The sequence below is a fragment of the Pseudophryne corroboree genome, chromosome 2 (assembly GCF_028390025.1).
Source record: "Pseudophryne corroboree isolate aPseCor3 chromosome 2, aPseCor3.hap2, whole genome shotgun sequence".
NCBI lineage: Eukaryota > Metazoa > Chordata > Amphibia > Anura > Myobatrachidae > Pseudophryne > Pseudophryne corroboree.
Genome location: NC_086445.1, coordinates 380591931 through 380619876, shown reverse-complemented (window position 1 = coordinate 380619876; position 27946 = coordinate 380591931). Strand labels below are relative to the sequence as shown.

The window sequence follows — 27946 nt, the reverse complement described above, 5'->3', positions numbered from 1 at the left end:
ATTCACATGCTCTGGTTAGGGCGACCAGTTCAGCAACCTGGGCTGAGTGAGGTGGGCCTAGCGGTTCCGCTTCTATGGTGCCTTGGTCATCTACGACTGCGTATCCAGTACACAAGTCTCCCGAGTCTGACTGTCTATGACAACTACCGTCCGTGTAGAACGTAAGTTCTACATCTTCCAGTGGGTTGTCACTGATGTCAGGCCTTGCGGTAAAATTTTGGGTCAAATATTCCATACAATCATGTGTGTCTTCCTTTGTGTTAAATTCTCCTTCCCCACCACTCTCATCCTCCACCCTTTGTGCCTGTCCAGGCACACCTGGGAGATATGTTGCAGGATTTAATGCACTGCATCTCCTTATGGTGATGTTTACGGGGGCCATTAGTGCCAATTCCCATCTTGTAAACCGCGCTGATGAGACGTGCCTGGTTTGGGCAGAATTTAACAAGGCTGACACTGCATGTGGTGTATGAATTGTGAGGTTGTGACCTAGCACGACGTCTTCGCTTTTCGTTACTAGCAATGCTATCGCTGCAACGCTTCGCAAGCATGTGGGGAGGGATCGCGCTACCGTATCTAGCTGAGCGCTGTAATATGCTACCGGCCTGCTGGCATCACCGTGCTTTTGGGTTAGTACGCCTGCCGCGCAACCAGCACTTTCTGTTCCGTATAGTTCAAAGGGTTTCCCATAGTCTGGCATACCTAATGCTGGTGCCTGCGTTAGGCACTGTTTAAGTCTCTCGAATGCTGTCTCAGACTCGTCTGTATGCGAAATCCGATCAGGTTTGTTTGAGGAGACCATCTCCTGCAAGGGTAACGCTAGAATGGAAAACCCTGGGATCCAGTTACGGCAATACCCACACATTCCTAAAAATGTTCTGATCTGTTGCTGGGTTTGTGGCAGAGTCATGTCTCTAATTGCTTGAATTCTATCAGCGGTCAGGTGTCTCAGTCCTTGTGTTAGACAGTGTCCCAAATATTTTACCTTAGTTTGGCATAATTGCAACTTGTCTTTGGAAACCTTGTGTCCTGTGTCTGAAAGATGAAACAGGAGCTGTTTCGTATCCTTCAGGGATGCTTCCAATGAATCAGAACACAGTAGTAGACTGTAGATCATCCACGTACTGTATTAATACTGATCCACTCACTGGTTGAAAAGACTGTAAACAATCATGCAAAGCCTGAGAAAATATACTTGGGCTATCTATGAATCCTTGTGGTAATCGAGTCCATGTGTATTGGACTCCTCTGTATGTAAATGCAAACAAATATTGACTGTCAGGGTGCAGAGGTACCGAAAAGAAAGCGGAGCAGAGGTCAATAACAGTGAAAAATTTCGCAGTGGGAGGGATTTGCATTAGGATGACAGCTGGATTTGGCACTACGGGGAACTGACTCTCAACTATTTTGTTAATCCCCCTTAGATCCTGCACTAGCCGGTAACCCCTCCCCCCACTCTTTTTAACAGGGAAGATGGGACTATTGGCAGTGCTGGACGTTCTTACCAGAATGCCCTGTTGTAGCAAGCGCTCTATTACGGGATACACTCCTAACTCCACCTCTGGCTTCAGAGGGTACTGTGGGATTTTTGGAGCTATCCTACCATCTTTTACTTGTACAATTACCGGAGCTACGTTTGCCATTAATCCAGTGTCCTGTCCATCTTTAGTCCAAAGTGACTCTGGTATCTGAGATGTCATTTCTTCTACTTGGGAGGGAGTCCTATTTGTCATAATGGTATGTGACATTAATTTTGACGGGGAGTCTAACATGTCTCGCACTTCCTGAGCGTGATTCTCAGGTATGTCCAAGAATACACCTTCAGGAGTACAATAAATGACGCACCCCATTTTACACAGTAAGTCTCTTCCCAGGAGATTAGTCGGTGCCGATGCAGCCAGCAAAAAGGAATGCTTGGTATGTAAAGGCCCTATTGTAATCTCGGCTGGTTTGCTAACAGGGTAGTGCTGGACTACTCCCGTTACCCCTATGGCTGGAATTGTCTTACCAGTGGTTCTCATGCCCACTGTCGAATTTATCACTGATGTGGCCGCCCCTGTGTCTACAAGAAAGTTTAATGATTTACCAGCTACATTGATTGCAATTTCTGGTTCACTTCCAAGACTTGCAATCAATTTTACTGGCTGCAGATTACAGGTATGGCCACACCCCTATTGGGTATGGTGACCTCCCTGAATCCCGCTGGCAGCAACTACTTGTGATGGAGTTAATTGGGAGCTACCAGAGGCTTGCCAGTCTCTGTTCGGGGGATATCTTTTTGTTTCCCCTGCATGTGGCTCATAACTCCGTTTCTGCGGACCCTGATCCCAATGTCGTGTGTCGTGTCGTTGTCTAGGGGGTTGGTATGAGTTTCGTGAATTCTTCACTCTACAATCTTGTGCCATGTGTCCCTGTTTATGACAAGAATAACAAGTAACCACATTTGACTTACCCACAGGGTTTGGTGATATAAACAAAGGCTGCCTTGTGGTCAGGGCCTGTATACTTACTGCCATTAACTTATCACCTTGTTGTTCCCTGTGTCTGGTGATGTTCCTATCGTGATCAATAGCAGCCTCTCTCAAAGTAGACACAGACAGACCTCGCCAACATGGTTGTGTGGTCTGTACCCTAGTCTTCAATTACTCTTTTAAACCATCCATCAGTACAGATACTGCTACTTCTCGATGGTTTATGTTTGTTTTAATGTCCTCTATGCCTGTGTATTTTGCCATTTCTGATAATGCTCTGTGAAAATACTCTGCAGCTGTTTCTGACTCCTTCTGTTTAATGGAGAATATTTTGTTCCATTTAACTACGGCTGGGAAATACTCTTTTAACTGTAAGCTTATTCTTTTTACATTGTCTTTGTTGTACACATCTGTAAGAGGTACATCCTGATCTAATCCACAGTCAGCTAAAAATTGAGCTGCGTCGACATTATAGGGTAAACATGCTCTCAGCAATATCTGCCAGTCTTTATTGTTGGGCTCTACAGTGTTACCTAGGTCTCTGATGTATTTTTGGCTGGCAACTAAGTCTTTTCTAGGGTCAGGGAATTCCGACACTATGGTCCTTAATTCCATTCGGGAAAATGGGCTATACATGGCAATGTTCCTAACAGGAGTGACTCCTGAAGTGTCTGTTTTCCCATTTGGAACTACTATTACCTTAACAGGGTTAACTCTAACAACCTCATTCTGTGTAGATTCTACAGGCTGTGGTGAAATAGTTTCAGCATAGTGTATGGTGCCGTACTTACCCGTTGATACGACCTCACCTATCCCTCCGCTAGGGGCCTTTGTTACTAATCTCGGGGGTTGAGCTGTGCCTACTGTGGTCTCTGCTATGGTGGCTGCTAGAGAGAGCGCTGAAATTGTTGCCGATTCGTCCTCTTGATCACACTCCTGAGGAAAGTTCAAAACAGGGTACAACTTGCACGGGTTAATACTTGCATTGGTTAATTGGTTAACATTATCTTTAACATTTACACAGTTGCTAAGTGTTTGTGTGTTACACCTTAGTGCGTCATTCTCCGCAACCAATTTCTCTCCTGATATATATGGTGGCGGTGGGGCCGTGGCTATCAGTTTTCTGATCGAGCCAGATCCCGCCGCCTGAGCCAATCCTCTCTGTTGTCACCCTCCTGTTGCCACAACTGTAAATAATCGTAATGCTTGATTCGTCTCTTTGCTGATTTAATGAGACATATCCTTCTCCTTAAATTCGTTAACACTTCTGTGCTGAAGCTACCTACTCTTGGGAATTTCTCCCCGTCATGTACCGTCATTCTCTCCCATTCATCACATAAAGCTTCTGTGTGACTTCCGTATTTCTCACACATTACGTACCTTGCCGACCCGACTGGTCGGTTCACTGAATCAACCCGAACCGAGGTTGATCGCCCCCTACCTGAACAAGTGGCCCCCATAGTTCGAAGGTGTTGCTTTATTCAGCCAACCCTTACGCAAACCAAAATGTTCAAAATAGGCTGACGGTGGCGGTTTACCGAGTACCCCACTCACTCGCCCACGCCAACCAATACGACCTGATCACACCGATATGGTGCTGGCGTACTCGACCCAGGGCCCCTGCGACCTGAACCTCTATTTACTGGAACCTGTGAGGGTGATCCGAAGAACACTTACTCTTTCCAGTAACTATTGGTTGTTGGATAGTTCCTGAGTGAGCAGCGAACCTCCCTTAAAATAAAAAAAAATTACACAAATCACGTTAGAATGTACAAATAGCGTTTATGACCTTCGTACACAAATAGTACCGGTCAGGTTTACTAATGCACACAATTACGTGCGGTACAATCGTTCAGCACATAAGCAACTAATCTTATGTACGGAGCGACCAGTGGAATCGAAAATTACGGCTGCGAATTCCTTCAGCCAGAGCTTGTATGGCCTATATGGGTGTTGCACCAACCCTTTTAGGTGTTGTGCCTGTGGACTGTATAGCGGACTTCCTTGTCTGCTGTACCTAAACCTGCTGGTCTGCTATGACCTCCTGGTCTGTTACAGTATGACCTCCTGGTCTGCTACACTCTAATGCTCAAATTGTATGTTTTAACCAGGGATGCCTCCCTAGCCACCATGTACGTCACTTACACGCATGTACCTCACGAGAACTCGACTTTTCTTGTGGTTCAACCTCAAAAATTGTAAAAACAAACACTCACTCACCACATATACACTTTTGTTTCTATTTCTATTTCTGCGCAGAAATTTCTCTTTAGACCAGATGTGTTACAAATTAGGAGAAGGATCTGTTAATTTAAATTTCGAATGTTAAAATAGATTTGCGCGATTTATCGCCTTGCGTTATTTACCGCGTTGCGCTATTTATCGCGTTGAAAAAAAATTAACACTTGTGATTTGAGTTACGTGGGCGTACCCGTACGCTCTGTTGCGTAATATACGCTGCGTGCGTCGGCCCTTGGGTTGCGTACACAAGTCTCAGTCCTTTGTTAGAGACACGTGTACGCAAAGCAAAGATCCACCGTAACACAATTTATACGTTTATCAATGTAGATGATCCTTTATCATCTACCGCGCACCACACTGACTTCGCCTTGTCTCTCAGGCACAGCTGTGTGTTTGTCTATACTTTAACTATATTACCTTTACTCTTAAACTATGAAATAGCGGCAAATCTCTCTTAGCACGTTTATCAACTATACAATAGCAAACAGGAGAGTGATATATGAAAATACACGAATGAAAAGAAATGCAGATATGCGTGCGTGTGTACGCAAGACAGAAAAATAAACAGTTTTAAAAGAGACTAGCGTGTTGTTCTTACCTCCGGTTCCCGGATTCCTTCAGCACCCTTTACTAAGAGAAGCAGACGCTTATCCAAACAGCACTACGAGGAATATGATCTCCCGCCCTTTGCTGCTGGATAATGTCTGCTGAAATTACCTAGTGCAGATGTGTGAAGGACAGGACGAGCCCGCAATTGATAAAGCTAAATATTTATCTTATATAATACCCTTTATGAGGTCTAAGAACACTGTACGCTATCTACGTATGAAGTACCGTAAGGGTACGCACGTTGCGTAACAATCGCTTAGCCGTAGTCGAGACGCTCAAGCGTCACGTTCGCTCACGGCCAAGAGATCACAGGCAGGCACGCTATTGGCTGCTGACTAACTTAATGATTCGCTATAGCGTAGCGGACGCTCGGGACCACGAGGAGATCACCAGCGGCGCTGACGCTCACAATGTTAAACCTTTATATCTAAACCATAAACAATGTAATATGCTGTAAAACCTTAGTGTAGAGATAGGGTGTAGATGCAACCTAGTGTAACCTTATTAACTTAAAAGCTGTTTGAGCGTCACCGACGCTCTGAGAATACTTAACACTATAAGAAATACACAGATACCTGGGCTTAGGGTCCAACGCCTAATATATATATATTATGAATGATATACTTGCAAAAGAATTAATACAAATACAAATCATACACTACAATATAACATAGACTACCTAACCAGATAACTACACGGGAAATACAATACAATTACTATTTAAGGGAAAATAAGAGAGAAAGAGGAGAAGAGAGAGAGAGAGAGAAATTGGCCCACAATAACAAGAAGATCAATATAGTTGCGGAGAAACACTTACGCACAAGGGGAAATGATCGCATGCGCCTCGATATCCAGCTCCCGATTATCAGCAATGAGAACCGTTGAAGAGAGTGAACTGGATATGGTCGGCCTGCCTATTTATGCCCCACACACAATACAATTCAATGGTCCCTACAATCTCATTGTTCATTGGACACAGGAATTCGGCTTCGCATTATAACAAAAGGTCATAGGTTGATTCATACAGGTGGGCTGTGACTGCTTCCAACTGTTCAGGTGGGTGGGATACTGGGTTTCCCGCCGCATGACTAAATAAGAACAAATAATAGTAAATGGACATAAACTTCTTATGTCCATAACTATTCGCACGAGCGATTAATCCGCTCCAAACCAACACCGGAATATTGCTATTTAAATACTCTTCCGATGGGTACCAAACACCACTGTATGACCCCTGTTAGACCCTTCGTACAATACAAAGAGGGATCTCTCTGTTCAGGAACATGCTATGTTAACTAAACTTTCAGAATCTATCAAAGGGACCATGATCTACAAAATACGTTATATAGTGAAAATATGTAACGATTGAGTCGCACGCTACGATCACATAAACTCTACCGTAAATACGCATACCGTGCGCCTGCGGGTGCCCGCGACTGTGAGTATGCGCACGTACGGGAGAGCGTACGCATGCGCAGCACGGACCTGTGTGAGGTGCAAATATGGTAGTGTGCATAGAGATATTTTTCTGACTTTGACAGTGGTCAGGTAATTTAATTGACGGATTAGATTCCTTATCCAGGGGGGAGATAATTTTACTCCTACAACATATACAGTATTCTGCTAACTTTATGGTGGAGGCCATAAAGAAAATTGGTTTACTCAATGCACGCACCATTGCCATGGCAGTGTCAGCACGCAGGGGCTTGTGGCTATGCCAGTGGACTGCGGATGCGGATTCCAGGAAAAGCGTGGAAAGCCCTTTTTGGAGATGAACTGGATACGTGGATATCCAAGGCTATGGCGGGCCTTCCTTCCGCAGCTCCTCCGGCTATAAAATCCTACACTGCTCCAACTCTGCAGTCCTTACGGACAGCAAAGTTTAAAAACAAAACCAAAGGTTCTTCTACGGCCTTTAAAGGCAATAGAGGTAAACCCAGAAAACCAGCAACTGCAGGTTCACAGGAACAGAACCCCGGTTCTGCTTCCTCTAAGCCTTCAGCATGACGGTGGACCGCACTGCCTGGAAGACAGGCAGGTGGAAGCCCGTTTGAGACTTCAGTCACATATGGGCAACGTCATTCCAGGATCCCTGGGTCAAAGATCTTATAGCCCAGGGCTACAGACTGGAGTTTCATGAACTCCCACCTCACAGATTCTTCAAATCAGGCTTACCAGCTTCTCAAGAAGCAAGTATGACTTTACAGGAAGCAATTCTAAAACTGGTACAGACTCAGGTCATTGTTCCAGTTCCACTTCAGCTACAAGGTCAGGGTTATTATTCCAACCTGCTTGTAGTTCCAAAATCGGACGGTTTGGTAAGGCCCATTTTAAATCTTAAGTCGTTGAACCCGTACTTACGGGTGTTCAAGTTCAAGATGGAGTCTCTGAGAGCGGTGATCTAAGGTCTAGAGGAAGGGGAATTTTTGGTGTCTCTGGATATCAAGGATGAGTACCTTCATATTCCGATTTGGCTGCCTCATTAAACTTATCTAAGGTTTGCCTTACAGGACTGTCACTACCAGTTCCAGGCCCTGCCATTTGGCCTCTCTATGGCACCAAGGGTGTTCACAAAGGTAATGGCAGAGATTATGTTTCTCCTCCGCAAACAGGGAGTGAACATAATACCATACCTGGACGATCTGCTGATAAAAGCACCATCCAGGGAGAGGTTGTTAGACAACATTGCCCTCTCAACCCGACTGCTCCAGGATTGTGGGTGGATTCTGAACCTACCAAAATCTCATCTGGAACCAACACGGAGGATTCCGTTCCTGGGGATGATACTGGATACGGAGGCACAGAAGGTGTTCCTTCCGTTGGAAAAGGCATTGATGATCCAGTAGATGGTGCGGGAAGTTCTAAGACAAACCCGGATATCGGTGCATCTATGCATTTGCCTTCTGGGGAAGATGGTGGCAGCTTACATGGCACTGCAGTACGGAAGCTTTCACGCAAGGCCCTTCTAGCTGGATCTGTTGGACAAATGGTCCGGATCGCATCTTCACATGCACCAGAGGATGCGTCTGTTGCCAAAAGCCAGGATTTTCTCTCTGTGGTGGCTTCAGACTTCTCACCTGACCGAAGGCCAGAGGTTCGGGATTCAAAATTGGATTCTGCTAACCACAGACCCAAGCCTCAGAGGTTGGGGAGCAGTCACCCAGGGGGAACAGTTCCAAGGAAGATGGTCAAGTTATGAAGCCATTCTTCCGATCAACATTCTGGAACTAAGGGCCATATACAACGCACTTCTACAGGCATCTTCTTCAAGATCAAGCCATTCAGGTTCAGTCGGACAATGTGACGGCAGTAACGTACATAAACCGACAGGGCAGAATGAGGAGCAGAGCAGCAATGTCAGAGGTAACAAGGATTCTCCTCTGGGCAGAAAGGCACGCTGTGCACGTTCTTCATTCCGGCAGTAGACAACTGGGAAGCAGACTTCCTCAGTAGACACGACCTCCACCCAGGAGAGTGGGGTCTTCACCCGGAGGTGTTCGGGTGCTTGACACGTCGGTGGGGAATTCCACAAATCGACATGATGGCCTCTCGTCTTAACAAGAAGCTCAAGCGGTATTGTTCCAGGTCGAGGGACCCACAAGCAGTGGCAGTGGACACTCTGGTGACTCCATGGGTCTACCAGATGGTGTATGTATTTCCACCACTCCCATTGATCCCAAAGATTCTCAATAGAATAAAAAGGGAAAAGGTTCAAGTAATTCTCATTGCTCCAGATTGGCCAAGAAAGGCCTGATATGCGGATCTACTGGAGATGCTCCTAGAGGACCCAGGGCCCCTACCTCTTCGTGAGGACCTTCTCCAACAGGGGCCGTTCGTCTATCAAGACTTACCGCGGCTACGTTTGAAGGCATGGATGTTGAGCGTCAAATTCTAGCCCAGAAAGGGATCCCGGATAGGGTTATTCCAACCCTGATACAAGCCAGAAAGGGGGTAACATCTAAACATTACCGCCGTATTTGGAAAAATACATCTCTTGGTGTGAGAACAGGAAATTTCCTTCTGTGGAATTTCAACTGGGACATTTTCTCCATTCTCTGCAGTCAGGTGTGGATGGGGGCCTACGTTTGGGCTCCATAAAAGTACAGATTTCGTCCTTATCCATTTTCTTCCAGAAGCAATTGGCTTCTCTCCCTGAGGTTCAGACATTTTTGAATGGGGTTCTGCACATCCAACCACCCTTTCTGCCTCCTAAAGCACCTTGCAATGTGGTGTTGCAGTTCCTGCAATCGGAATGGTTTGAGCCTTTACAGGACATAGACGTCAAGTTTCTTACGTGGAAGGCCGTCACGCTGTTGGCCTTGGCTTCTACGATGCGTGTGTCGGAGCTGGGGTCATTTTCTCACAGAAGCCCCTATTGAATTTTTCATGAAGATAGGGCTGAACTCAGAACTCGTCAGCAATTTCTTCCAAAGGTGGTGTCTGCGTTTCATATCAACCAACCTATTGTGGTTCCGGTGGTTACCGACACCTCTGCTACTTCAAAGTACTTGGATGTGGTGAGGGCTTTGAAGATCTATGTGAAGCGGACAGCATATCATAGACAATCTGACTCGCTGTTTGTTCTCTATGATCCCAATAAACTGGGTGTCCTGCTTCAAAGCAGACAATTGCACACTGGATCAGGCTTACTATCCAGCATGCTTATTCCACGGCAGGTTTGCTGTGTCCAAAATCTGTACAGGCCCACTCTACTAGGTCGGTGGGTTCTTCCTGGCCGACTGCCTGGGGTGTCTCGGCTTTACAGCTCTGCCGAGCAGCTGCTGGTCAGATTCGAACACGTTTGCTATGTACTTTGGCCTAAGTTTGGTCAATCAGTACTGCAGGAACCTCAGCGTTCTCCCACCCGGTCTGGGAGTTTTGGTACATCCCCATGGTACTAATGTGGACCCCAGTATCCTCTAGGACGTAAGAGACAATAGGATTTTAATCCCCTACCGGTAAATCCTTTTCTCGTAGTCCATAGAGGATACTGGGCGCCCGCCTAGTGCTTTGTTTCTCCCTGTACTAAGTACTGCATTGTTACTTCGTTAAGCACTGCATTGTTACTTGGTTAAGTTCTGTTGTTCAGCCGTTGCTGACTTGTTTCAAGCTGGTTAGCTTGGTTTTCTGTTGTTATTTGTGAGCTGGTGTGAATCTCACCACTATCTGTGTATTGCCTTCTCTCAAAGTATGTCCGTCTCCTCGAGCACAGTTTCTAGACTGAGTCTGGTAGGGGGGCATAGAGGGAGGAGCCAGCCCACACTATTAAACTCTTAAAGTGGCCATGGCTCCCAAGGGACCCATCTGTACCCCATGGTACTAATGTGGACCCCAGCATCCTCTACGGACTATGAGAAAATGATTTACTGGTAGGTAATTAAAATCCTATTTTTACACATGTTACGCCAGGTAGAGCCCCTTATGCACGTTGTGAGAGGTAGAGCCCCTTGTACATATTGCACCAGGTAGAGCCCCTTCTACATGTTCCGCAAGGTAGAGCCACTTATATAGTACATGTTGCACCAGGTAGAGCCCCTTATACACATTGTGCTATGTAGAGCCCCTTGTACACACTGCACCAGGTAGCCTCTTTTACACACTGCACAAGGTAGCCCCTTATACACACTACGCAAGGTAGCCCATTATACACATTGCACCAGGTAGATCTTTTACACACTGCACCAGGTAGCCCCTTTTACACACTGCACCAGGTAGCCCATTATACATACTGCACCAGGTGGCCCCTTTTACACACTGCAGTACGGGCAGCAGATTGGTGCTGATGGCAATGGCGGGGTAACTGTGGCTGCGCCCACAGGTCGCAGTTCCTCGGGCTCCCGCCCTGCTAGTCTGCACACTAAAACACTACTGTGTGCTAGGCATTATATATTTTTATAGTATGTAAACTGCAAACAAATATCTTCTTGTAATGTTAAACAATCTGATTATAAGTGCACAATAAAGCATCATAACATCCTATACCTTTTCTCCCTAATAACTGTAGCACTCCAACACTGTAAGGTACAGAAATGCCCAAAGAGAAGACAGTGAAATAAAAATGATCCAAGAAAAAAAGGAGCAAGCAGAAATGAAAAGGTATTTGTGGTTGTGTGTTCTCCATTTTAAGGATTAAATGATCACATGCATAACTAGCTCTCTCTTATAGATCTCCTTTTTTTTCCTAAGGAAAGTGCAAGAAGAGGAGCTGCGAGAGAACCACCCATACTTTGACAAGCCACTATTCATCGTAGGCCGCGAGCACAGGTTCAGAAACTTCTGTCGGGTGATTGTTCGAGCACGATTTAACGCGTGAGTGATATATAGACTTCATGCGCTCAGCTTACTCATAAGCAGTGATCTGTGCTACTTTCATCATATTGTAGACTCTTCTGCATCAATGTAACATGATTTCGCACAAAGAATTTATTTACCTCATGCCATATTATGTCTTTTGTGTAACATTGCAGAAAAGGGAATGCTCATTGAAAATACTTTTTTTTTTTTTAGAAATTGTAGGCAAAAAGAACTTGATTTTCAGATACAGTATAATGTAATCTGCATTGCACTGAAGAAAATTAGCACTTGCATCTAATAGAAATTAATGTTTTTATAGTGCTGGGCGTGGGTGTCACTACTGCGGTAATAGATGAAGCAGCTGTTTTGTGGCCTAGAATCTGAAGATACCTGTCAGACCACTCCAGTTACTTTGGGCCCTTCTTCCCTCTGCCATCTATGCAGCGCTCAAGGGAGTATAGGTTGGTGGTTGCTTCTAGCAGAGAGAGTACATAAAAAATAAGCACAACAAGAAGACAGTTACTTCCAATTCAATGCAATGTAGGACAAGTACAGAGTATATAAACATAGCTGCGTCAGCAGACAACACTGAATTAAGTATCAGGGTGGCAGAAAATCCAGGAATTAGGTGCCATCAAAGGGAGTATTGTAAAGAAGATAGGTGAAGTAAGAGATGTAAAAGCAAATGAGGGAAAAGGGCCCTTCTCATGAAAACTTACATTCTTAAGGGATGACACAAATAGGGTAGAAAGAGAACATGGGCCACAGAGGGCTTAGGATGAGAGATGGCTGGGTTTGGTAAAGAAGTGTGTCTTGAGTGACCGTTTGAAGTTTTGTAGAGAGGTTGAGAGTATGAGGGGGAGAGGTAGAGAATTCCAGAGAAAGGGAGCAGCTGCAGCACGTGCAAAATTTTGGAGGTAGGAGAAGGCGGAGGCAATCAGTAGGCAGGAGAGGCCGCGTGCATTAGCAGAGCGAAGAGGACAGGTGGGAGTGTAAAGGGAGATAAGGTCAGAGATGTAACTGGGAGAGGAGTGGATGGGGGCTATGTAAGTGAGTGTGAGAAGCTTGAAATGGATTCTGATGGGGAGAGGGGGCCAGTGAAGTGCTTGTAAGAGATGGGAGGTGGATGTAGTACATTTGGTGAGGAAGATAACAGAAGATTTCAGTATTCCAGTCTGGAGATGACCAGTGAGTGAATAAGGGTCTTAGTGACATCCTGGGTGAGAAGGGGTCTGATCCTGGACATATTTTTGAGATGAAAATGACAGGTGCTCAATGGCAGTTAGGAGCTGATTTTTTGGTACTTTATCTCTGTCCAAGGTTTGATACATCTAGCCCTTAGTCATGTTCTTGTCTGATGCATAACCACATGTTCTTTATGGTGATCAGTATCATTCTAATGCAATGTTTCCCAACTCCAGTCCCCTAGAAACCCTAACAGTGCATGTTTTCTATACTCTTTACTAGAGCGCAGGCGTATTCATTAGTGACTGACACAAGTGGAACTAATTGTTTCACCTGTGATTCTGTGGTGAGACCTGGAAAACTTGCACTGCTGGTATTCCGTGGGACTGGAGTTTGTAAACACTGGTCCAGTGTGTCCAAGATGTGTACTGGTCACACATTCAGTGACCTAGCTCCAGCCCCATCCTTTGAGTTGAGAATAGTAATTCAGCTAGCTGGCATATTAATTAAACATCATGGATGTTGCATTTACTGTACATTAGCCAGGAGCTGTACTCAGAATTGCCCCCACCATCCTGTGCAGACTACATTCTCTGTAACATTTTATCCAAACCCATCTTTGTCCCAAATAAATTAGCCATTGGTGCTCCCGCCACTCAGTATGTTCCCCAGATCTCTGTTGCCTGGAGAATTACACAATTTTCATCATCCAAGCTCAATTCATACACTACAAATCCAGTAATACATGGATTTCCGAATACAGTGAGAAATGACAAAGCACAAGCAGAATTGTATCATGGAAAACCTTAAATAATTGCAATGACTCCATTTTAAATTTCAAATTTTGTAATTTCGCTTGTCAGTAGCTGCACCAATTACCTGAGCCTGAGGGCTGGTGCAAACAGATGGTAATGATGATCATGATGGTCACTGCCACTAACTAGCTGCTTCTGATTGGCTGATTGCGAGTTCACCTCTGAACATGACTGGTACTTTCTTCATTGATCGTGCTTATATTTTGTTTTGTGGGTGTGTTTTAACATTTGTGCTACTTTCATCTGTGTACAGTAAGGAATATGATACTTACTGTACACAGAGATTTTTTTCATTTAAATGAAGCCGAACAGCGAATGTGTTTTTCTCCGTCGAACACATGTTAAAAACCATTTCTGGTTATATTTAAGTGTAGGTGGGTAAAAGTATGGGTGACGTAATCTGGGGACTAGGCTTCTGATATAGAGCTGGATGCGCACCTGAAATGTGTGCATCTGGGCAATATGGACTTCATTCCTGTATGCATATTCAGTCAGCTCATCAGCCCCAGCATGCTTCCAAGCAGTATCTGGTATGGCCCTGAACATGCATGCTAGCTAAATGGAAGTAATGAAAGCACAAACAGACTTCCCTGCAGTGTATCTGCATTTGCTGGCAAAATCTGTGACATTTATTTCTAGGGAGGAATGTACATAAATGGAAGCCCAGAGTTAAATATGCTACTTGTTCTCTAACCTTTTCAGCTATGCAGAGATAATGCAGGAATAATAGCTTTTGAATAATGGCTGATTTATAGTTCCAACCTGACTTTTAAAAGGTCAAGAGGTCCTTATACAACATGAAAAAAGCTTGAATTATTTTCTTAACTTAATGTTCTTAGGTTTTAATGCAGTTTTTGGTGGGGAATGAAGAGCTTTTCATTTCTTTTCTAAAACGAAATATTTTTTACATGACCCTTCTTAGTGCGTCTACTAAGGCCCACACTTAGTAGAATGCAGTGTCAGACTGAGGCATGGAGGGCCCACTGGGGAATGCCATGATAGAGGCCCATACTTAGTGGTGTGGCTAGCCACGAGAGGGGGCTGTGGCCAGCCTCCACAGAGGCTTGGCTAACTATTAGAGTGTGCATGTCTGGGCCAATTTATAAAGAAATATACAGTATATATACTGTAGTAAATACTGCTAGTGCATGCATGAAAAAAATATACCAAATGAATAACCTGTGCAGTAATCTAACATAAGTATAATGTATAATTCAAGTGCACAGTCTGGATCCTGATCCATAGAGGAGTGGGTGGGCCCTCAGTCATTGGGGCACACCAGGGGTTTCCCTGTGGGTCAGTCCAACTCTGGTAGAATGCAAGTACCAACTGTTATCCAGACATACAGTAACTGACTGTTACTAGTAGTATTTAAAAGATATATAATTTTGAAAAAAAAAAAAAAAAACACAATGAAATGAGCTACATTACTAGTTCTTATACTGCCCAAAAGCTAGACATTGATACATGCTCACCTCTGTTCTTGCCAAGTATCCTACAGTATTTCTAAATTGTTTTCTCTGGGCTTTGAACCATGTTCTGCAATTTCCTCTGCTTCTGGTTCTGTCAAACCCTGCTATCTTCTAAGACCTCAAAGTTCTAATTCCGTCATTGTCCATCACCCCGTGCCCAGGGTTGGACTAGACTACAGGTGTACAGGGGAAATGCCCGATGGGCCCTACCGCATGTGGGCTTCCCCCCTCAACCAAGGGATCAGGTCCGGGACTGTGTACTCAAATCAGTGGCGTATCTATAATGGGTGCAGTTCATATGGGCCCTGGGTCCAGGGGGGCTTACACTGCACATCCTGCACCTATTTCTTATATACTTACCTCTCCAAAGTCCATTATTGCCAGCCGCAGCGCTGCAAAATCACAGGGAAAATGGTGTGGAAGCCATTTCCCCGGATACCTGGCACAAAGCAAGAGTCTACTAGAGCTCAGAGAACTGAGCAGCGCTGCTGGCTAGAGGAGAGGGGAGGGGGCCCGTGTGGAGACTGCTCATGGGCCCCCTTGTCTCTTGATATGCATCCGACTCAAATTATACATTGGTACTGTAATACAGAATCATTGTCTGGTGGAGCAAGACTACAAAATATAAAACCTAAATGGTTTGAGCAGCTTCCTATACAAACAGTGTGTAAATACTGAAAAATGGAAGCACTTGAGTATGTTATACTGCATTTCCAGAACTATGGTGTATTCAGGACAGAGCAGTAATTAATATATATATATATATATATATATATATATATTTGTAAAGGGGCCCAGACCATGCACTATAAAAGCCATGTTCTCTACAAGATGACTATGTCCTTTCTTATGTTTGGACCCCTTTCACTGCATTCTCCCGGTGGGCACTTCATGCCCCAGTCCAAGACTGCATGTGCCCTACTAGTGTATCTATAAGGGGTGCAAGGTGTGCAGTGCACACGGGCCACTGAGCCCAGAGGACACATACCGCACACCCTGCACCCACTTAACTATAGTCACCTCTCCGTCGCTTGCTGCAGAGTGGCAAAAGTCACTCCAAAAATGGCTGCCGCAGTTATTTTTGGATGATTTGCGCATGCGCAATAAAGATGTCCCTGGGAATGCGGCATGGGTGACATGTTCCCATAGACCTGCACATGCGCAGTAGACTCTGGCGCAATGCCAGAGTCTACTGCACCACCAGAGAGGTGGGGGCCCAATCGGAGACTACACACGGGCCCCCTCCTCTCTTAAAGTGCCTGTGAAGTGCCTCCATGTGGCCAATCAAAGTAATTGTTTTCCTCTATAACCCAATATTTCTATGTACAGAATGCAACATGTTTCTCTGCTGTGCAAAATGCATAACTCCTCCTTGTCGGTTTACTGATTCCAGATCCTTTTTGTGACTACTGAATTGCCTTTGTCCTGTTATTTGGTAGCTTACTATCTGATCATCAGAGCCCTCACCTAGTGGGACGTTTTGGGAGGCTGTGACCTGCGGTCACCTTGGATCAGAATCCGAGACTTCTTGCTGGCCCCCTGTTTGGAGTCATTAGACTCCATGCACAAAAGTAACTTGTGCCAATCAATACAGGTACAGAGGACCAATCCCCTTACAACCATGCCATCATTTGTAGAGGAAGTAAATTCATTGTTTAAAGGTAAATTGGTTGCCACCTTCATATCATTTATATTAAAGTGCACTGATTTGTATGTACCTTTCTGCAACTTTTCCTATATTTCTCTTTCTGCTTTTTTTAGGCCTTTCAGCTATTGGCATACAGAAAGGCACCTGCACAGATAATTAATACATTTAAGTTATATGTGTAAAATTCCTATAAAGAAAAACTAGTACCACGTTAGTAATAAAATAAATATTAGAGCAAACATTGTAAAGTTATTAAGGTGTGAAATCTCCAGTTGCAACAGGAGACTATTGCTAGCTGTGAATATATTATAGCCCAATTAAGCATCTGCAGCAACAATGTTTTTGTGGTCTTGTACATAAAAATAAAATAAATAAGTAAGTATCTAAGCTGGTTGGTTCTGTAGTTAGAGCAAACCTGCACCAGGGGTCATGCATTCATACAGGTTGTAGGGCCCAGTTTAACAGTACAAAAGAAGCATAGTGATATACTGTACAGTCATTTTTCATTTTCATAGCTTTTTTGTTTCCTTACATCTTTCATTGAACTCTCTCAATCCCACACGTTTCCTTTCCTTGGGCTGTTATCACTCTTAATAATATTATCTTTGTGTTGGATTGTGGCATTCTGTTCCTCTTTCCTCTCTAGGCAGATACATATATACATACTGTTATGGCTGACAGAGCAACTGTTTCACCCATCTTATCAACCTATCTGCTTTAAAATAATAATAATAATAATAATAATAATAATAATTTTATTTATAAAGTGTAATACTCATTGTCTTATTTTGATATATCCACAGCAGTTTAGTGGCTACAAACTATAATCTGAATGTATATTATGCAGTTTTGTATTTTTATATATATATATATATATATATATATCATAGAATGAATCTACTTTGTGGCAGCCAGTATGATAAGCTTATTTGTCTATCAGAATTATGTGCAAGTTGAATGGCATATTTACAGATTTAAAAGGAATCATCTCAGTGTTATTTTCTAATTTTAAATGCATTTTCCCAGGTGTATTTTAATATATTTGACAATTTTCTTGTGGCTTGTCAGCTGTTCTGCATTTTAAATTGACTTTAGATGTAAAATACAGGTTAGTTTATATAAAGAGCAACTAATGCAGATGACACATCAAATATATATTTGAAAGGTTGAGCGTAGTTGACTTATGTTCCTAATGTCAAGGTACGTCTCACACTTTGTCTAAGAGTAGGAAGAAAGAAAACTGTATTTGCTGGGGCACTCTTAATCTGAATTGAATACTTAACTTTTAATTTATTTCTTTAAAAATAGACTCACAAAACACACAACATAAAAGACAGTACCTGTATAAAGCTTTTCCAATCGGAGCAATTGAAAAGCATAAATACGTATACAGAATACTACGGAGAGCTTGCATTTCAATGGCATACATAGACACAAAAATGTATGTTGCTCATTACTATAATGGGCTATGCAAGACTTCTTTTTGAATACTGCTTTTGAGATGTGGTTGGAGGTTGCATCACTGCTGCTTACATGGAAGCAGTGGCGATGCACTAGTGCAGTCATTCCCAACCACGGTCCTCGAGGCACACTAACAGTGCAGGTTTTAGTGATATCCAGGCTGCAGCACAGATGGTTAAATCAAAATAACTGAGCTACTAATTAAGCCACCTGTGCTGAAACCTGGATATCACTAAAACCTGCACTGTTAGTGTGCCTCGAGGACCGTGGTTGGGAATGCCTGCACTAGTGTGTTAGTACAGAAGGAGGTGTCTGATATACTGTAAGTAGATGCCTGCTGCTGGCATTAGTGATCCATGTTGCATCCTAGGACACAGTATCAGATCACCTGCGACACCATCGGCCAGCTGCATGATCCATGGGGTTGCACAAGCCATCCGCCGCAATTCCTACAAAGAGGACAGGAAATCTCCATCTTCCAAAGGAGATCCTGGCCTCATCACTCCCCCAAAACGGAGATGACATGCCTCCATTTTGTACTGCACATGCACAGTATGGTCCCAACACATGCGCAAAGTACTGAACATTAGTACTTTGCACTATGTGCACACCTCCAACCACATTTGAATCAGGCAGTAGCCAAAGCCTAACCTCTCCCCGCAGCCTAACCTACTGCCTGCAGCCTGACGCTAATCTCTCCCTGCAACCTAACCCTAACCCTTCCACCTGTAGCTTAACCCTCCTGCCTGCTGCCTAACCCTAACCCTCCCACCAGCAGCCTAACCCTAGTCCTCCCAGCAACAGCCTAACCCCAGCCCTCCTGCCTGCAGCCTAACCCTAACAGCCAGGGCCGGCGCAATGCGGTAAGCAGAGTAAGCATTGCAGGAGGGTGCTGGGCTGGAGAGGCGCCGTCCCCATCTTAGATCAGCTGCCACCTCGATCTCTATATTCTGAGCACTGGACAAGTGGGTGTGCTATACTCTGTGGTGTAACATGTCTATGGAGCTATATTGTGTGTTGTATAAGGGGTACTATTGTGTGGCATAATGTGTATAATGGGTAATTCTGTGTGGCATGATGTGAATAAGTGGTAATCTTGGGTAGAGAGATGAATTTCAGGGCACGTTTGAAAGCTGAGAGAGTGTCTGATACAATATGGTAGAGAATTCCAGAGGAAGGGTTAGCACTGGAGAAGTCCTGGAGTTGGACATAGAAGGAGGTTATTAGGAGGAGAATAGAGGTTGAGGGCTTTGTAGGTGAGCGGGACTAGTCTGACTCTTAGTGAGACAAGTAAGCGATTTATTAGAGAGGGGCATCAAAGGAAGGTTGAGAGAAGAAAATAACGCAGAAAGTAGAGATAAGGGTAGATTAAAGCAGCAGAGAGGAGAGAGATCAGTAGGCCGCTGAGGAGCTGATTACAATAATTGTGGTACTGCAACAAATTCATTCTGCAAAATTTTAATTTAATAATAAAATATAATTCCACAGAATGGCACCTGGAATCTCAATGACTGCTGCCTTGTTTTTGTTCATCTGTAGTATTAATTTTGACTTTCCATCAGCCTAATCAAATTCTCCATAGCCAATACAAACATTTCATGTTTAAAACCATCTGTTCACTGGTTTAAAAACAATGTGTGACCTCAGGCCAGATGCAAACCAAGTATTTCCTATAGGTCCATTTCTTTCAATGAGGCACTTCTTTAAACTTGTTACATTTTTATACTTTTTGTTGTTTTATTTTAACCATTTTAACTTTTACTTTAACTTTTTTTTGCTGCCTATTCACAGTCTCAAATGCAACACTACAACATTACACCCTCAACATTTTCTGAATTATATTTTTCAATTATAACATTATTATCATTAATCAACTATTAATTCCTCTATGTTGTCATAAACACTGCACTCAATCAATTGTATTTGACTTGGCACTGTTGGTTTGTTGTTCGAACAGCACTATATGGAGAATCCAATTAATTTAATAAGCCCTTTAAAAAATGTAAAATGCCTCTTCAGGAGTAGGTGAATTACCTGATGAAGTGGAAGGTATCCGTAAAACTCATAGCAGCGATATTTAGGCGACACATTTCTCTTTTATTTTATTTTTTTTCCTTATATTCTAATTGTGTAAGGATATTTATTTTTTTATATCTTCTTATTTTGTGATATTGCAAGGTTGTTTTGGCAGTATTTTCTGTAATTGTGAAATGCACTTTCCATGGAAATATTTGTGCCAGAATACTCATTGTTCGTGGGTTGTAATTCAAGATATGTTTGGTCTGGATTTGGACTGATTAATAAAGAATATCTATTTCTTGATTATTTTAGATGGACATTTTAATACTATATAAAGCTGTCAACCAGTGAGTAAGAAATTAGGGACCTATTTATCAAATAATTGTGGGATATCCCCCAAACAGTGGCGGAACTACCACCAGTGCAAGCGGTGCCTTTTACTGGGGCCTGCCACCGTCAAGTGCCGTAATGTGTAAAAAAGGGGATGCTGTCTGCCGTAATGTGTAAAAACGGGACGCTGTCTGCCGTAATGTGTGAAAAAGGGGATGCTGTCTGCCGTAATGTGTAAAAGGTGGACTCTGCCGTAATGTGTAAAAAGGGGAATCTGTCTGCCGTAATGTGTAAAAGGGGCTCTACCTGGTGTAGTGGTGCTACTGTGCGGCGTAATTTGAATAATGGAGACTTCTGTGCACCGTTATATGAATTGGTATTATGTGGCCACACCCCTTCCCCATGAAGCCACGCCCCTATATATTTTTGCACGCGCCTACGGCGCACACTGCCCCTGATTTACATATGGGGAGCTCCGATGCCGTTTCTTGCACACAGCGCTAAAATGTCTAGTTACGGCATTGTTGCCATTTCCCTATCCCTGAACAGGTCCCCCTCACCAGATCCTCTCCGGGAATGAGGGGGTGGACTTGGACGGGATGAGGGGGGCAAACCATTTTGTTGCACCCGGGCCCACCGCTCGCTAGTTCCGCCACTGCCCCCAAAAATCTACTTTCAGGGTGTACCCATAAAAATGAAGGATCCCCGAATGTAACATGGAGGGACTGCAGCAGATATTACAAATATTTGCTATGGCCCCTCAATTGCTAAAATCAGAAGCATTCCCAAGCTTGGCCCCAGCAGCTTCGCCATTTTAAGACTACAGATCACAGAAATCATCCTAGCAATTGCTGGTGGACATGTGTGGTCAGCAGTCTGCGCATATGCATCACAAGGCTTATCCAATTAGTTTCTGCTAATTACCTGCACCAGATGATTCAATCTGCAGGGATTACCCTGCGCATTAAGGCACAGAGATGTACTTTTACTCGCAGCTAATGGTTTATGGGGGTCATTCCGACCCGATCGTAGCGCACTTTCGTTCGCAGAGCTGCGACCGGGTCACTACTGTGCACGCACAGAGGCCGCAATGCACACGCGCGTCGTTGTCCGTCGACGGAGGTCGCCGGGTAACGATGAAGGGAAAGAAGATCGCTTGAAGATTGACTGGTGGTGGGTGATCCTGGTCGGCACCACAGCGTCCGGAGCCATTTTCAGGGAGTGGTAAGAAAAATGCAGGCGTGTCCAGGGCGGGTGTTTGACGTCAGAGCAAGGACCGAACAGGCTGAAAACGACGCAGCGGGTAAGTATATCTAGCCCTACTTACAAACTGCACAAATTTATTCCCCATAGCAGGGCTATAGTTGATCGCACGGGCTGCAAAAAGCAGCTTCGTGCGATCAACTCGGAATGAGGGCCAATATACACACCCCTCCCAAATATAGGGGTCTATTTACTAAGCCAATCACTGTCTAACTGCCATGTCACAGGCTGTGTTTGAAAAATGACAGGAGCTGGTTGGCTGGTACTTTATCTCTGTCCACTTTATCACTCTCCAAGGCTTAGTAAATAGACCCCATAAACCTTTCTGTGCATTTTAAATATCCCCTACCTGCAGTGCAACATGATGTTGCTAAGGTGAAAAGTTCTTGAATCAGAGATGCACGTAAACATTGGGTTTGCATCAGGGACAGGGAAATTGATACCTAGCAACAGTGCCGTAACTAGACATTTCTCTGACGTCCTAGTGGATGCTGGGTACTCCGTAAGGACCATGGGGGAATAGACGGGCTCCGCAGGAGACTGGGCACTCTTTAAAGAAAGATTAGGTACTACATCTGGTGTGCACTGGTTCCTCCCTCTATGCCCCTCCTCCAGACCTCAGTTAGAATCTGTGACCGGCCAGAGCTGGATGCACTTAGTGGGCTCTCCTGAGTTCACTATAAAGAAAGTATTTGTTAGGTTTTTTATTTTCAGTGAGATCTGCTGGCAACAGACTCACTGCTACGTGGGACTTAGGGGAGAGAAGCAAACCTACCTGCTTGCAGCTAGCTTGTGCTTCTAGGCTACTGGACACCATTAGCTCCAGAGGGATCGAACACAGGGCCCGACCTCGATCGTCCGTTCCCGGAGCCGCGCCGCCGTCCCCCTTGCAGAGCCAGAAGACGGAAGATTCCGGAGAAAATCGGCGGCTGAAGACTCCGGTCTTCAATAAGGTAGCGCACAGCACTGCAGCTGTGCGCCATTGCTCCCACAGCACACCACACGCTCCGGTCACTGGTGGGTGCAGGGCGCTGGGGGGGGGGGGGGGGCGCGCTGGGCTGCAATTAATATACCTTAAGTGGCAAAATGCACATAATACAGTTCTAAACTGTATATGTGCCTAATCCTCCGCCATAATTATTATTAAAAAAGCGGGAGAAGCCCGCCGCTGAAGGGGCGGGGCTATCTTCCTCAGCACAGCCAGCGCCATTTTCTCTTCACAGCTCCGCTGGAAGGACGCTCCCCAGGCTCTCCCCTGCAGTATACACTACAGAAAGGGTAAAAAAGAGAGGGGAGGCATATAAATTTAGGCGCAAATTGTGATATAAGCAGCTATTGGGGGACAATTCACTTTGTGTATAGTGTATATCCCCCTGTTATATAGCGCTCCGGTGTGTGCTGGCATACTCTCTCTCTGTCTCCCCAAAGGACTTTGTGGGGTCCTGTCCTCAGTCAGAGCATTCCCTGTGTGTGTGTGTGTGTGTGTGTGTGTGTGTGTGTGTGTGTGTGTGTGTGTGTGTGTGTGCGGTGTGTCGGTACGGCTGTGTCGACATGTTTGATGAGGACGCTTACGTGGAGGCGGAGCAGGTGCCGATAAGTGTGATGTCGCCCCCTGCGGGGCCGACACCAGAGTGGATGGATATGTGGAAGGTATTAACCGACAGTGTCAACTCCTTGCATAAAAGGTTCGATGATGCAGCTTTGGGACAGCCGGCATCTCAGCCCGCGCCTGCCCAGGCGTCTCAGAGGCCATCAGGGGCTCAAAAACGCCCGCTACCTCAGATGGCAGACACAGATGTCGACACGAAGTCTGACTCCAGTGTCGACGAGGATGTGACAAATGTACAATCCACTAGGGCCATCCGATGCATGATTACGGCAATGAAAAATGTGTTGCATATTTCTGACATTAACCCGGTTACCACAAAAAAGGGTATTATGTTTGGGGGGAAAAAGCAGCCAGTGACTTTTCCCCCATCTGATGAGTTAAATGAATTATGTGAAGAAGCGTGGGGTTCCCCACGTACCCTTTCCCGCCAACGGATAGGTTACGCTGGGAGACATCCCCTAAGGTGGACAAGGCGCTCACAGGCTTATTAAAAAAGGTGGCACTGCCGTCTCAGGATACGGCCGCCTTAAAGGAGCCTGCAGATAGAAAGCAGGAGGCTATCCTGAAGTCTGTGTATTCACACTCAGGTACTATACTGAGACCTGCTATTGCTTCAGCATGGATGTGTAGTGCTGCAGCAGCATGGTCTGATTCCCTGTCTGATAACATTGATTCCTTTGACAGAGACACTATTTTGCTAACCATAGAGCATATTAAAGACGTGGTCTTATATATGAGGGATGCACAGAGGGACATTTGCCGGCTGGCATCTAGAATTAATGCAATGTCCATTTCTGCCAGGAGAGTATTATGGACTCGGCAGTGGACATGTGATGCTGATTCTAAAAGGCACATGGAAGTTTTGCCTTATAAGGGTGAGGAATTGTTTGGGGACGGTCTCTCGGACCTCGTATCCACAGCAACAGCTGGGAAGTCGACTTTTTTACCTCAGGTTCCCTCACAGCCTAAGAAAGCACAGTATTATCAAGTACAGTCCTTTCGACCTCAGAAAGGCAAGCGGGTTAGAGGCGCGTCCTTTCTGCCCAGAGGCAGTGGTAGAGGGAAAAAGCTGCACCAGACAGCCAGTTCCCAGAAACAAAAATCCTCCCCTGCTTCCACTAAGTCCATCGCATGACACTGGGGCTCCACAGGTGGAGCCAGGTGCGGTGGGGGCCCATCTCCGGAACTTCAGCGACCAGTGGGTTCGCTCACAGGTGGATCTCTGGGTTCTACAAGTGGTATCTCAGGGATAGGGATACAAACTGGAGTTCGAGACGTCTCCCCCTCGCCGTTACCTCAAATCAGCCTTGTCAGCTACTCCCAAGGACAGGGAGGTAGTACTGGCGGCAATTCACAAGCTGTACCTCCAGCAGGTGATAATCAAAGTTCCCCTCCTTCAACAGGGTCGGGGTTACTATTCCACAATGTTTGTGGTACCGAAACCAGACGGTTCGGTGAGACCCATTCTAAATTTGAAATCCTTGAACACTTATATAAGGAAGTTCAAGTTCAAAATGTAATCGCTCAGGGCGGTTATTGCAAGCCTGGAAGAGGGGGATTATATGGTATCACTGGACATCCAGGATGCTTACCTACATGTCCCCATTTACCCACCTCACCAGGAGTACCTCCGATTTGTGGTACAGGACTGCCATTACCAATTCCAGACGTTGCCGTTTGGTCTGTCCACGGCACCGAGGGTATTTACCAAGGTAATGGCCGAAATGATGATACTCCTTCGAAAGAAGGGAGTTATAATTATCCCGTACTTGGACGATCTCCTTATAAAGGCGAGGTCCAGGGAGCAGTTGTTGGTCAGAGTGGCACTATCTCAGGAAATGCTGCAACAGCACGGCTGGATTCTGAATATCCCAAAGTCGCAGCTGGTTCCTACGACGCGTCTGCTGTTCTTGGGTATGATTCTGGACACAGAACAGAAGAAGGTGTTTCTCCCGGAGGAGAAGGCCAAGGAGTTGTCATCTCTGGTCAGAGACCTCCTGAAACCAAAACAGGTGTCGTGCATCACTGCACGCGAGTCCTGGGAAAGATGGTAGCTTCTTACGCAGCAATTCCCTTCGGCAGGTTCCATGCAAGGATCTTTCAGTGGGATCTGTTAGACAAGTGGTCCGGATCGCATCTTCAGATGCATCGGCTGATCACCCTGTCCCCGAGGGCCAGGGTGTGTCTGCTGTGGTGGCTGCAGAGTGCTCATCTTCTCGAGGGCCGCAGATTCGGCATACAGGACTGGGTCCTGGTGACCACGGATGCAAGCCTCCGAGGTTGGGGGGCAGTCACTCAGGGAAGAAACGTCCAAGGACAATGGTCGAGTCAGGAGACTTCCCTACACATAAATATTCTGGAACTAAGGGCCATTTACAATGCCCTAAGTCAAGCAAAACCCCTGCTTCAAAACCAGCCGGTGCTGATTCAGTCAGACAACATCACGGCGGTCGCCCATGTAAACCGACAGGGCGGCACAAGAAGCAGGATGGCAATGGCAGAAGCCACAAGGATTCTCCGATGGGTGAAAAATCACGTGATAGCACTGTCAGCAGTGTTCATTCCGGGAGTGGAAAACTGGGAAGCAGACTTCCTCAGCAGGCACGACCTCCAAGAAGAACTTGGTACCCGGAACTACAAGTAATGATCTCAGAGGACCCTTGGCCTCTGCTGCTCCGACAGGACCTGCTGCAGCAGGGGCCCTGTCTGTTCCAAGATTTACCGCGGCTGCGTTTGACGGCATGGCGGTTGAACGCCGGATCCTGATGGAAAAGGGCATTCCGGTTGAAGTCATTCCCACGCTGATAAAAGCTAGGAAAGATGTGACAGCAAAACATTATCACCGCATATGGCGAAAATATGTTGCTTGGTGTGAGGCTATGAAGGCCCCAACAGAGGAATTTCAGCTGGGTCGATTTCTGCACTTCCTACAGTCAGGAGTGACAATGGGCCTTAAATTGGGATCCATAAAAGTCCCCATTTCGGCCCTGTCTATTTTCTGTCAAAAAGAACTGGCTTCACTGCCTGAAGTTCAGACGTTTGTTAAGGGAGTGCTGCATATTCAGCCTCCTTTTGTGCCTCCAGTGGCACCTTGGGATTTCAACGTTGTGTTGGATTTCCTAAAATCACATTGGTTTGAGCCACTTCAGACCGTGGAGTTGAAATATCTCACGTGGAAAGTGGTCATGCTTTTGGCCTTGGCTTCGGCTAGGCGTGTGTCAGAATTGGCGGCTTTGTCATGTAAAAGCCCCTATCTGATCTTCCATATGGACAGGGCGGAATTGAGGACTCGTCCCCAATTTCTCCCTAAGGTGGTATCAGCGTTTCATTTGAACCAACCTATTGTGGTGCCTGCGGCTACTCGGGACTTGGAGGCTTCCAAGTTGCTGGACGTAGTCCGGGCCCTGAAAATCTATATTTCCAGGACGGCTAGAGTCAGAAAAACTGACTCGCTGTTTATCCTGCATTCACCCAACAAGCTGGGTGCTCCTGCTTCTAAGCAGACTATTGCTCGCTGGATCTGTAGCACGATTCAACTTGCACATTCTGCGGCTGGACTGCCGCATCCTAAATCAGTCAAAGCCCATTCCACAAGGAAGGTGGGCTCTTCTTGGGTGGCTGCCCGAGGGGTCTCGGCTTTACAACTTTGCCGAGCTGCTACCTGGTCGGGATCAAACACGTTTGCAAAATTCTACAAGTTTGATACCCTGGCTGAGGAGGACCTTGAGTTTGCTCATTCGGTGCTGCAGAGTCATCCGCACTCTCCCGGCCGTTTGGGAGCTTTGGTATAATCCCCATGGTCCTTACGGAGTACCCAGCATCCACTAGGACGTCAGAGAAAATAAGAATTTACTCACCGGTAATTCTATTTCTCGTAGTCCGTAGTGGATGCTGGGAGCCCGTCCCAAGTGCGGACTTCTGCAATACTTGTATATAGTTATTGCTTAACTATAGGGTTATTGTTCTGAGCCATCTGTTTAATGAGGCTCAGCTGTTGTTCATACTGTTAACTGGGTATATTTATCACAAGTTGTACGGTGTGATTGGTGTGGCTGGTATGAGTCTTACCCTGGATTCCAAATCCTTTCCTAGTAACGTCAGCTCTTCCGGGCACAGTTTCCCTAACTGAGGTCTGGAGGAGGGGCATAGAGGGAGGAGCCAGTGCACACCAGATGTAGTACCTAATCTTTCTTTAAAGAGTGCCCAGTCTCCTGCGGAGCCCGTCTATTCCCCCATGGTCCTTACGGAGTACCCAGCATCCACTACGGACTACGAGAAATAGAATTACCGTTGAGTAAATTCTTATTTTTAGCACTGTGTGCAAGAAACTGCATCGGAGCCCCACCCCAGCGTGCAAAACAGGGGCAGTGTGCGCCGCAGGCGCGCGCAAAAATACATAGGGGCGTGGCTTCGTAGGGAAGGGGTGTGGCTACAAAATAATACCAATTCATAAAACGGTGCACAGTAGTCTCCGTTATTCAAATTACGCCGCACAGTAGCACTACAACACCAGGTAGAGACCCTTTTAC

The 27946-nt window shown here is 45.5% G+C and overlaps 1 protein-coding gene across 3 annotated transcripts in view; it reads left to right on the top strand.

The window, feature by feature from the left end:
- The window catches only part of NALCN (sodium leak channel, non-selective), a 1296054-nt gene that overhangs the window by 1042250 nt on the left and 225858 nt on the right, over positions 1–27946 (top strand). For all 3 annotated transcript variants that reach the window (XM_063953246.1, XM_063953245.1, XM_063953244.1), the window contains 2 exons: positions 11326–11417; positions 11508–11630. In XM_063953246.1, coding sequence (XP_063809316.1) covers positions 11326–11417; positions 11508–11630 — 215 coding nt within the window. The remainder of the gene's footprint in view (positions 1–11325; positions 11418–11507; positions 11631–27946) is intronic.